At 52.2% G+C, this 12,514-nt stretch overlaps 2 protein-coding genes across 2 annotated transcripts; one reads left to right on the plus strand and one right to left on the minus strand.

The window, feature by feature from the left end:
* Positions 1-6,246: 6,246 nt before the first annotated feature.
* HRG_07835 (uncharacterized protein) lies at positions 6,247-7,140 on the minus strand (the record flags this gene model as incomplete). Its single annotated transcript, XM_044866306.1, has 3 exons — positions 6,247-6,481; positions 6,537-6,550; positions 6,883-7,140. 3 exons carry the CDS (start codon positions 7,138-7,140, stop codon positions 6,247-6,249), a joined length of 507 nt encoding a protein of 168 aa, XP_044718195.1.
* A 2,935-nt stretch (positions 7,141-10,075) lies between these two features.
* On the plus strand, positions 10,076-11,025 carry HRG_07836 (tc5 transposase DNA-binding domain-containing protein; the record flags this gene model as incomplete). The annotated part of the gene is made up of 4 exons (XM_044866307.1): positions 10,076-10,618; positions 10,664-10,848; positions 10,930-10,958; positions 11,018-11,025. The coding sequence occupies 4 exons, from the start codon at positions 10,076-10,078 to the stop codon at positions 11,023-11,025; spliced, it is 765 nt and encodes a 254-aa protein (XP_044718196.1).
* Between the last annotated feature and the right edge of the window lie 1,489 nt (positions 11,026-12,514).

Consider the following 12,514-nt stretch of genomic DNA (forward strand, 5'->3'; position numbering starts at 1 on the left):
AAAGGTAAGACTAACTTAAGATAAAGCTAAGATTAATATATATAAGACTAGTTTTAATAGCTAGTAAAGGACTTATAAGTAAGCTTACTAGTAAGACACTTAATATACGTAAAATATAGGATAGAGCGCTTTAATCCCGCTACTATAGCGACTTTCTTATAAGGAGGGGGTTTTAAAGGAAGCGAGCCGCTACTACTTAAGTTAGCTTCTTAGTTAAATATTATAACGCGATAACGAGCGAACTAGATATAGTATTAAGGAGACCTAGAGTTATAGAAATAAGGCGGGTAAGGTAGTAGTTAGGCCTATAAAAGAGATAGATAATAGAGGGATAGGAGGAGGTACGTATAGAACTAAGGGGGGAAGGTAGGTATATATAGGCGCGAGCCAGGCGCGTATAATTAGTAACTATAAGATAGAGGGTAAATATAGGCCGCTATACCCTTAATCGGGAAGTCGCGTAGCCGGATAGGAACCGATTTACGATTAGCGGAGCCGGCCGACTAAATTTCGATTAGCCGGCCCTACCTAAGAGCGACCTATACTAGCGCCCGGCCCGGCAACCGGATATTACCTGCCCTACTAACTAACGGACCGATAAGCTGACGCGACCGCGGCTACGCGGCTGCGACGCGGGAGCTAGGGTAAATAGAGGCGCCCGCGAGTCGGGCCCCTAGAGAGAGACTACTGCCTATAACCCTAGGCCCGGGCTAGCGAGCCCGGGCCGCGGTCGCTCGGGATAGTAGCGGCCACGGCCCGAGAGGGCCCGCGCCGAGACGCGATTTTACGGGAGGAGCCTACGGTAGCCGGCGTAAATTTCCTATATACTGCTACTACGACCTCGTTTAAGGCGGACCTATACTAAAAGAAGGGAGGGTTTTCCCTTAGGTACTTTAGTTTTTCCCTCTTATTTAATATTAAAGTTCTAGATACTATAAGAGTCTTTAACTATTATAGGTTATAGGCTTAGGCTACGGCCTAAGCCGTATAGTTACGTGCGGAGGGCCGGATCCCGCACGTATATATACGGGCCAGCCGCGCATAGGAGAGCTCTATATAGCTTATTAACATTATCCTACGGACGGCACCTACGCGTACGCCTCTACCTACTCAGTGATAGTATAAGCTATTAATTAATAGATCTAATAGATATCTCTCCGGAGAGGGCGCCTCCCCCTCGAGGAAGCACTCCGCCCCTCCCCGGACGGATAGGAAGTATCGCAGCTATCCTAGAAGCGATTAGAAGCGCGACGGCTAGCGAGAAGGACGAGGTTCTCGCTATACTAGGGGAGCCGTCGGCGAGACCGGCTTTGACCCCTACGACCTCCGCAACGCCGGTTGCGGCGGCGACACTACCGACGAGGAAGCCGCTCCCTTAGCCGACTTAGGACGGCAAGCCGGAGTCCTTTTACTTCTTCCTTAGCTAGCTATAGACGAAGTTTATAACCGACGAGAAATAGGGCCTAAATAGCTGTCGCGATATAGCGTGGTATTCGCTCCTCTATACGCTGCCGGAGCCCTAGATACGGCGGATCTCCGGATTCTAGGATAAGGGCGGCCCCGGGGGCAGACGCGACCCATAAGACTTCTTCTAACACCTTATATATACGTTCGGCAACGTGTAGGAGCGGGAGAAGGCGTAAGATAGGCTACGGACCCTTAAGCAGAGAGACGGACAAACCTTTAGCGAATTCCTTCCCGATTTCGAAGAGACGCTCTTATAGGCAGCGGGGACTACGGTATAGGAAGACAGCGCGAAGCTTATATAGCTATAGAATTCGATTACGCCGGCCCTACGGGAGCTGCTTATCCCCGTGATTATGCCTATTAACTACGGCGAGTACGTAAGCCGGTTAATAAAGGTAGCTTAGGGCTACGAGCAGACGCCGCGTTTCTAGAAGCTCCGTAAGCGCACGCCGCATAGCGGCGACGGGATCACCGCCCCTCCGTAAGATAAATAACCGGCTATCGACACGGACGGGGACACCCTAATGTCGGCTACCCGCACGGACCGGGCTAGACGCGGCAAGAAGACGCCGTCGACCACCCCCTATACCGCCCCGCACTCTAAGCAGCGGGCGAAGTAGGTAACGAGCGAGGAAATCGGGAAGAGGAAGGCTAACAGCCGCTACCTACGTTACGGAGCATCCACGCACTTTATATTAAAATGCCCCTTCCTTTTAGCTAAGCGGCCTATAGCGGTTCGAGTAGCGAAGATAGAACCGCTCCTCACCTTAGACGATAAGGAGGACTCCGCCCCCCTAGGCCAGGAGGAAAAAGAGTAGCTCCGGAGCAAAGACGGGCTCTAGAGCCCTAATTGCTAGCACTAGTAAAGGAGAAGGAAGAATTATCCGCCCGTATAGAAGAGGAGCCTACTTTAATATAGGTTATAATTAATAACTCCTTGCCCGTTACCGCCCTTATAGACGAGGGCTGCTAGTACTATGCCGTAGTTAACGAGGCGCTTACGAGAGAGATATAAGTGCCGGTAGAAAAGATCGCCCTAAGGCGAGTAAAGGGCGCCTTAGGCGCGATAGAAGGTACGGTAATTAGGGGCATTACGTAGCTAGCTATAGAGGTCGACGGTTGCTATAAGCTTATCGTAGCCTATATAATCCCCTAACTAGAGTTTCCCCTAATCCTCGGGAAACCCTAGTTATTATATATAGAGTTATACTCGGTTCCGCACTAAAGGAAGCTATAGTTTAGGCCTACGCAACGGTAGGTCCGCCACGACGACGGTTCCGTAGGCGTAGGACCAGGCGTGCGAGCTTTATACTTAGCATAAGAAGTCCTTGCCTCTATCTTCGTAGGAACCGTGCGATAGGTAGAGCGGGGGCAAGGCCGGGCAGCGGCTAACGTAGCGGTCTACGTAGTTAGCCTAGCGGATATCGATAAGGCCCTCTAGACGAAGAAGCTAAAGTCGCCCTCTAAGCTACGGCAATAGATACCGGAGCGCTTTTACGACCTCCTACCGCTATTCGAGTCCTAGGAAGCGGATAAGCTTAACCTATATAAGCCGGGGGTAGACTATAGGATCGTACTCCGCACCGATAAGAAGGGGTAGGAACTGCCTATACCGTTCGGACCGCTATATAGCATATTATACGCGGAGCTGCTAGTGCTAAAGAAGACGCTAAGGGACCTCCTAGATAAGGGTTTTATTTAAGCAAGCAGCTCCGAAGTAGGAGCGCCGGTCCTATTCGTGCGTAAACTAGGGGGCGGGATACGGTTCTATTACGACTATAGGGCCCTAAACGTAATTACGAGGCCGGACCGCTACCCCTTACCCCTAATCTCGGATACGCTCCGTAACCTTTCGAAGGTAAAGTAGTTTACAAAGCTTAATATAAAATAGGCGTTCTATAAGGTACGGATCTTAGAGGGTAACGAGTAGAAGACGGCGTTCCGCATACGCTACGGCTTATTCGAGTAGCTTATAACGCCCTTCGGCCTCTTAGGAGCGCCCGCTACCTTCTAGCGTTATATTAATAACGTGCTTCGGGACTTCCTCGACGAGTTCGCCTCTATATACGTAGATAATATCCTTATCTATACGAGCGGCTCCTACGAGGACTATATACGGAAAGTGCGGAGGGTCCTAGAGCGCCTCTAACTTTATAGGCTCTACCTCGACCCGGATAAGTACGAATTTAGGGTTAAGAGGGTTAAGTACCTAGGCTTTATTATCTACGTAGGCGTAGGCATATAGGCGGACCCCGCAAAGATCTAGGCGATTCGGGACTAAGCTGCCCTAACTACGTAGATAGGCGTACGGAGCTTCCTTAGGTTCGCGAACTATTATAGGATGTTTATTAGGGGCTTCTCCCGTATTATAATGCCCCTAAACGAGATTACCGGGAAGCGGACCGCCTTTCGCTAGGGGCCCGCATAGGAAGGAGCGTTCCGCACGCTTAAGGACCTATTCTCTTAAGCCCCGGTACTGCTCTAGTAAGACTTCGACCGGTCTACGTTAGTTAAAGCGGACTATAGCGGCTAGGCACTTAGAGGAACGCTCTCCTAAGAGGTAGACGGGCGGAAGCAACCGGTAGCGTTCTACTCCCGCAAGCTAACCCTAGCGGAGCGGAATTACGCTATTTACGATAAGGAGATACTAGCGATTATTAGCTGCCTCGAGCAATAGTAAGCGGAGCTCCGGAGCTATAAGAGCTTCGAGGTTCTTATAGACTATAGGAACCTCGAGTACTTTATAACTCGCTAGCACCTCTCGGAGCGGCAAGCCCGCTAGGCGGAGTATCTCTTACGCTTTAACTTCTCGATTAAGTACCGCCCTAGGCGGGACTCCGCGGTCTTAGACGCGCTTTCCCGGAGGGATTAGGACCGGCCGACGGGAGCGGACATCGAGGCCCGGGATCTATAGCTTATCCTATAGGAAGCACTACGGACTTATATAGGAGCTTCCCTAGTAGAGGAAGACGCGGTGCTAGCGAATAAGCTTCCCCCCGCGCCCTTGCCTCGGTCCGGTAAGGAGGGATAGACCGGCCCGGGGGCGCGCGCGGCGAGAGTATTCTAAGGTAAGGCCCTTTAACGCTTATAGGATAGGATAGCGGCCCTAGACCGCACCTACGAGGGCGTGCGCCGCGCCGTTAAGTCCGGCGCTCGACGCCTAGATCCGAAGCTAAAGCTAAAAGTGTAGGTGGCCGACTACTATATCGACCTACGGGGGCATCTACGCTAGCGGGGGAGACTATAGGTACCGGGCGCACCGTATACTATAGAAGCTAAGGAGAAGGAGGGACCGCCGGAGCTAGACGAACGGAACGAGCTCCGAGGAAGGCTAGTCTAACTTATCTATAACTCTAGCATCGTGGGTCACCTAGGCAGACAGGGCATAGCAGTAGGCCTTATAAGGGACTTTTACTAGCCCCTCCTATAGCACCACGTTCGTCGCTTCCTCCGTAACTACGATATCTACGGCCGTATAAAGATCTAGAGGGCGCAGCTTAAGGGGCTGCTTAAGTAGCTTCCGGTGCCCGACCGGTTCTATACGCATATATAGATAGACTTTATAACGGACCTCCTACTTATAAAGGGCGGCAACCGCTATATATAGGTAATTAAGGACCGACTTAGTAAGTCTATAGTATTAGAGCCGATGCCATCTATAGATATAGAGTCCTACGTAGAGCGCTTCTTATAGTACTAGGCCCGCTCGTATAGCTAGCTAGCCTCTATTATAAGCGATAGGGGATCGAATTAGACCAGCCGCTTTTAGCAGCACCTATACTAGCTACTTTAGATCACGCAGCTGCTTAGCACGGCATATCACCTATAGACCGACGGAGGGCCGGAGAGGGTTAACTAGGAGGCGTAGGCTTACCTACGGGCTATCGTAGCCCGCAACTAAGCAGACTAAGACCGGTGGCTCCCCGCGGCCTAACTTACGTTAAATAGTAGACTATATACCTCTATTAGGATGGCCCCTTTCTTTATAACGCATAGCTTCGAACCACCCTTACTAGTTCCCTTTACTATAGACGTGGTAGCGGAGCAGTATAGTAATTCGTTACCGGAGGGCCGCGCCTCCGCGTTCGTACGAAAGCTATAGGAGACCACGGATTATTGCTAATCCGCGATAGCCGCCGCGGCGTAAGATTAGGAGCGGCACGCTAATAAGACTAGGGCCCTAGTAGATAGGTTCGCGGTAGGAGATAAGGTATAGCTAGACCTCCGTAACTATAGGTCGGCACGACTAAAGAAGAAGCTTAACTAGCTATACGCGAAGTTTACGGTACGGAGGGTTATTAGCCTATAGGTTATAGAGCTCGATAGTCTCCTAACGGGGGTCTATAATAAGATTAACGTAGACCTCCTTCGTAGAGCCTCCTTTAACCCGCTGCCCGGATAAGAAGTAGCGGACGCCTAACCGCCCGTAATCGAGGTAGAGGGAGAGGACGAGTTCGAGGTCGACGAGATACGGGCCGCGCGATAGAAAAAGGTCGGTAGGGGGAAACGCTAGGAGGTCCTCGTTAAGTAGCGCGGGTATCTCGACCCTACGTAGGAACCTATACGTAAGTTTACGGGAACCGTAGCCCTCGATAAGTTTAAAGCCTTATTCGGAACGGTAGACGAGAACGACGGACTAGCGGACCACCGATAGCAGCCCGGGCTAAGACCACGAAGTAGGCAAAGCGGAGTAGGCAGTTACGATAACGCGAGCGCAATTATACGAGCGGAGATAAAAATAGCGTTTATTTTAGGGCGGAGCCCCTAGACTACCTAGACCTACTCCTCGTCCTTATCGTCGTCCTTATCCTTATCCTCGTCGTCCTCCTCTACCTTATTGGTGGCGGCGGCGCTCTCTAGGGCGCTTAGGCGGCCCTCTAGGCCCGCGAGCCAGTCGGCGGCAGCGGCGGCTCCGGGGGCTCCGGGGGCGGGAGGGGCCCGGCCAGCAGCAGCGGCGGGGGCGGCGGCGGGCACGGCCATAGGGACCGCCGACAAGGCGACGGAGGCAGTGTCCCTAGTGCCGGGAGAGTTAGCAGCGGAAGCAGAAGAGCTAGATAAGAGGAACTTACTTAGGGACGAGGCCCTAGCGCTCGAGGGCGCGGAGATTGCGGTAGGCGGCGGCGGCGGCGGTAAGGCGCTTCTTAGCAGCCCCCCGTGCCTGCCCGTGCGCGCCGGCCTTCTAAGCCGACGCCGCAGCGAGCAGGACGGGAGGCGCCGCCTCATAGGCGCGGCCGGCACGCGCGCACTGGTAACAACTGCCGCCACGGCGGCGCCCGACTTAGTCGGCGCAGGGGAGCTCCTGCGACGCGCACCGCATATAGGGGGCCGCGCGGGCGGCTCCGGCCTACACTTAGCGTTTATGCTTTAAGAAGTTAGCGGAAAATGGCCACCACGCTCGCTAGGCAGCGGACTTACGGGGGTGGCAGTGGCGGAGGCGGGGGCGGAGGGGCCGGGCGTCACGGCCGGCGGCGGGGACGGCGTCGTTACCCGGAAGGGCGACGTGAGGGCGGCTAGCGCAGCAGAGGCAGAGGCGGCGGCGGTGGGCGCGGTCGCGGGGGCGCGGGCAGGAGCAGCGGCAGCGGCGGAGCCGTCGTCGGCCGTGCCCAGCACGGCGTCGACGAACGACTCCGCACGCTCCGAGAAGGAGGAAGCGGGGGAGGGGGAGGCAGACATGTCTATCGCGGAAGTCAGCATCACGGATTGCGGCCTCCCGCTCTATAGGGCGGAGAACTTACTAGTTAAAGTTATTGTTATTAGGGCTATTATTGCTGCTGCGGCTATTACTACGAGCACACGTTAATAAAGCGGCCCGCATAGCTAGGAACGAACTAACGCCCCGGGCAGAGCGGAACTCACCTATTGCTGCTGCTGCTGCGGTTAAAGAAGAAGGAGAAGGAAAGGAAGGAGGAAGGGGGGGATGCCGCCTTATATACCCCTAGGTAGAGGAGGCTGCCTAAGGCCGAGGGGACGGGCAACCTGAGGCTTACGTAGGTCCGGGCCGGCCGCCGGCCACCTAGGGGCGCATATAATAGGTTGCGCCCCTATTCAAACGGCCAGCCGGCCGATAAGTGTGGAGCCCGGTTCCGGCTGCCCGGGCTAATAGGCGCGGGGACAATAGGGCTAGTGGGGCCAGCACGATTAACGGAAAAGGGCAGGGTAGAGCTAGCGGCACGGGCCCTATAGTGCGGAAGCCGCCAATAGGGCAACGCCGCGCCGCGCTCGAGGGAGGGCATTGTATAAGAGTCTTTGACTATTGTGGGTTGTGGGCTTAGGCTACGGCCTAAGCCGTGTAGTTACGTGCGGAGGGCCGGATCCCGCACGTATGTATGCGGGCCAGCCGCGCATAGGAGAGCTCTGCATAGCTTGTTAACATCATCCTACGGACGGCACCTACGCGCACGCCTCTGCCTACTCCGTGACAGATACCTTTAGCTAGGTCCTTAGCGTAATCTTAATAATAATAATAATACTATTAATACTATTAAAAAGAAAGAATATTAGCTTCTTAGCTAATAATAATACCTTTAAAACGCTTAAATAATTATAAGAAGTTCGCCGCCTTATTATAAAGCTAGAAAATTATAGTTAAGTTAACTATATAATCTAACTACTCTTTAGTAAAGGTAACTATACCTTTAAGAATTAAAAGTAATAGCTTATAGCTACTTAGCTTTAAATATAATAGCTTAAGTATTAATTATATTATCTATAGCCTTAAAAATAGAAAAAGGTTTTATAGGATCTTAATAGCCGGTTTATATATATTAATTAAGTTATTAAGATAAGGTAATAGCTCGAGCGTATCCTTAAGCTAGCTACTATTACTATAGCTAATTAAGATATAGATTTTAAAGCTCTATATAGTAGCTAGCAGCTAAAATAGCTAGAAAATACTATAATTAACTATCGTAACGTTAAAATACGGCTTTAATTACTATTAGAATGTGCCTGCCTTAGTGCTATAGAGAGTGCCGGTGTTAGGGTGTGCCGGACTTTAGGTGGGCTGACTTAAGTCGGCCCTCCAAGGCGGCACCAGCCAGCATGTGTAAAGAAGTAATTTGAAGTTAATAAATACCTTCATAAATATATATAAAAAGTGGCTTCACACCATTTAATTTTCGATTCGTTGTACTGATGAGTAGATGCTTTCCCTTTTCATGGATGTAGTGGCGTGGCGTAGCTGCTTCTGCGGCTCAGGCAGGTAGAAGTCTTGAAATAAACAAAGGTCGAATCTGCATTACAGGCCCTGGCGAATGTTGATGTGCTGACGGCGTTTTTTGATCACCTGCGGCTCGGAGGAGAATGTCTCAGTACGAGGTAATGGCCTGCCTGCATTGGCGCCGATGGTATCTTACTGACCGAATTCGTCCAAGCGTAGTAGCCTTGAATTGACGAATCGTCACGATGCTCCGCTCTCGGCCAACAACGATGTCCTTGACTGCTGCTGAGCTTGAAGAATTCGAGCTTCATTACCGATACAGACGACGCCTGCGGGTTATTGGCAGGCCTGTCAACCAGTCGGCACCCGACAACATCTCTGTGCCAGTAGTAGGTCAAGCCCCTTTCAACCATGCCGAGCTTCTCCCTGATGGATGGTTCGTGGGCTCCAAGCTCCATCGGAGCCTTCCAAGCTACACCGAACACGAGGATTGTGAGTGTCCATGTTCCGTTGGGAGAATGCGGTGCTCGTGCACCGTCTGCAGGCATTTCAGCGTCGGCACGCTCTGGAGGCGAGACTGGTGACTTGCTGCCTCTTGGCCGACACAGCCCAGGGCTGACGAACTGTCAGGTTCATCAACGGGCTCGGTATTTTTGGGTGCAACTGTCGGCCGCATAGCCTCGCCAGACAAGGGATTACCCAGTGGTAACGACGAAGATGATGACGATGGATGCTCGTTGTCTGCAGAGTCAACCATTGGAAGAACACTGCCGTCACTGCTGTCTGCGCCGTCTCGAATTGCACAGTCCGATGCTAGCGCTACCTCGGCAGGCGATGAAGGAGGCCGCGTTCAAGTAATCAGAGAGGGCAATTTGCGCTCCCAAAACGCTCTTGGCCACTTGATGCCTAGAGCTCATCCTTTCGACGTCCCGAGGCAACCCGTACCAGAAGGACATGGCACGCGGCACAATGCCCGACCACACCATTCGGATGCCCAACGGACCGACCTAAGCCCTAGATACTCTCGCCTCGGGCTGCCAGTCTATTATGACTTCCTTCCCAGTACATGGCAGCCACGAGATGCAAGCCATTTGCCCGAGTGGCGACACCAGAGTAGGGTCGACGGGAATCCAGCAATCCACCTGGCCGGACTACAAGCCCATGTGCCGGCTCCTAGACAGGCACAGCAAACAAGTCACCTCATAAGGCGAAGCGTGTCCAGGGAGCATGGAGACAGCCCGGTAGGTCTGGCAATGCCTGGCTTCCGCGGCTTGTATGGTGGGATCGAAAACACGGACGACGAGCTTTTATACGACCAGAGGCAAAGCAATGCTCCAGGAAATTGAATATACGTAACGTAATCCACCCCCTTCCCGGTCAGACCCCCTACTCGGTCAGAAAAAGTCTCCACGCGGCGACCCACACTTATGGCAAGACAAACCGAGCACTATGACGGCAACGGGAGACCAATCGGTTCCACGCGAAGAACGGGTCCTGCTCGCCGTCAGGGCCTATCAGCAGGGCCAATTCAAAAGTACCCGCAAGGCTGCGGCCGCATACGACGTCCCTCAATCGACAGTATCTGATCGACTGCGCGGTGTCATTCGCCGACGCGACGCTCAGATGAACAACCTGAAGTTGACGGCGACGGAAGAGACTGCCCTGGTACAATGGATCTTGTCGATGGACGAGCGAGGGATGCCGCCGACAGTGGCTTACACTCGTCGGATGGCCAACTTATTGCTTTCCGAGCGAGGCAAAGATCCTGTCGGGGAAAACTGGGTGCGGAAGTTTGTTGGCCGCCACGGCGAAATCAAGGCAAAGTACTCTCGCCGATACGACTACCAACGAGCCAAATGCGAAGACCCCCAAAAGATCCAAGGATGGTACGATCGAGTCGCGGCGACGAAACAGAAATGGGGGATTCTTGACGAGGATGTCTATAACTTTGATGAGACGGGGTTTCAAATGGGAGTCGCTGCAACGGCGAGAGTCCTTACCCGGTCTGACCGGCGAGGTCGGGCAGTACTCACGCAGCCTGGAAATCGAGAATGGGTTACTGTGATCGAGTCTATCAACTGCCAAGGTTGGGCTTTACCGGCGAAGGTTATCTTCCAGGGCAAGTTACACCAAGCAAGCTGGTACGAATCAGGAGTGCCCGATGACTGGCATATCGCCGTTAGTGAGAATGGCTGGACTTCCGACGACCTTGCTTTGAATTGGTTAAAGGAAGTCTTTGATCCGAATACACGGCGCCGTACGGTTGGTACGCATCGACTTCTTATTCTCGACGGGCACGGCAGTCACGTCACGCCGGAATTTGACAAGTACTGTACGGCCAATTCCATCGTAGTACTCCAAATGCCTGCACATTCCTCACATCTCTTGCAGCCTCTTGATGTCGGGTGCTTTTCGCCGTTGAAAACCATATACGGCCGAAAGGTTCAAGAGAAAATGCTCGCTGGGATCCATCATATCGACAAGCAGGACTTCCTTCCCATGTACTTAGACGCTCGCCGACAAGCACTTTCGCCGTCGAATATCCGAAGCGGATTTATGGCAACAGGCCTTTTTCCGTTTGACCCAAACAGAGTATTATCGCGGTTACAAGTTCAGGTTGACAAAGTCGGTAACGATCACGGCGACAAGAATACTCCAAGTCCCAACAAGAGCCTGGAAGCAGCCAAGACTCCGCATAACGTCAACCAGCTTACCACTCACGCCGAAAGGCTTCTTCAACGCCGGCCACAAAATACAGACTCGCCAGTTTCACAAGCTATCAACCAGCTTATCAAAGGATGTCAAATGGCCATGCACAGCGCCGCCCTCCTTGCCGACGAAAACCGGCAACTTCGGTCAGAAAACCAGCGGCGAAAGCAGAGAAAGAACAGCGCCGTGAATACATTGGCGACGGCGGTACTCTATCGGTTGCAGAGGGCACGGTTAGGATAAAGCAACGGAGAGAAGAAGAAGAAGAGCGGGTTAAGCGACGGAGAGTGGAAGAAGAGGAGAGGACTAAGCGCCGGCGAGAGAAGGACGAGGAGCGCCAAGCGACGACAAGAAGGAGAAGAGCGGGCCGAGCGACGGCGACAAGAGAACGAGGAATGGTTCAAGCTACGGCGAGAAAAGGAAGAGGAGCGGGTCAAGAAACAGAGAGCAAAGGAAGATGAGCGGGCCAAGCGACGGCGGGAAGAAGGAGCGGGACCAACGACTTATAGAAGAGCTGAGTGTCCCAAGACAGCGTGCACCACCACGGTGTAGTAAGTGCAGGTCTTTTGAACACACTGCCCGTACGTGTAATAGATAGTCCTAATCGAGTTACTTGTCTCTTGGAGTAAATATGTCGTGGTATTGTGCTCCGTTTGTCTCGCGTAAGGTGCGGGTCTAGTCGGTGGGGAATTTTTGACCGAGTAGGGGGTCTGACCGGGAAGGGGGTGGATTACGTTAGTTGTAAGAAAGGAAACAAGTACACAAAGCTTTGCTTGCTTATGTAAGTTTTATCCTAGATATTTATATATTTATATAATACTTAATATTTTAAATAAACAACACAACTCTGTTTAAAAATATAAATTTTCATGCAAGTAATTTAAGTATTTTGTTAAAGCATAAAAGAATCAAAAGAGTAAATTAACGATGGTAACTACGTGACATATTTATGTTTACTTCGTAAGGAACACTTAATAGATAGTTAGCATCAGGCTCTTGGTTGGCAGGTTGGAAGCCCCCGCTTTTTTTGTTGCTGACTTTGACACATTGCCCAGGAAAAGCCCGCGTCGTCATCCGAGCGCTTGCAATGCAAAGTACCCACTATACTTTGTACCACGGTTACCTCGCTTTCCACCGTCGTGTCGTCGTCCTGTCCTGTCCCGTCAGGACTCTGTCCAA

Source organism: Hirsutella rhossiliensis (genome assembly GCF_020360975.1).
Source record: "Hirsutella rhossiliensis strain HR02 chromosome Unknown scaffold00009, whole genome shotgun sequence".
Taxonomy (NCBI): domain Eukaryota; kingdom Fungi; phylum Ascomycota; class Sordariomycetes; order Hypocreales; family Ophiocordycipitaceae; genus Hirsutella; species Hirsutella rhossiliensis.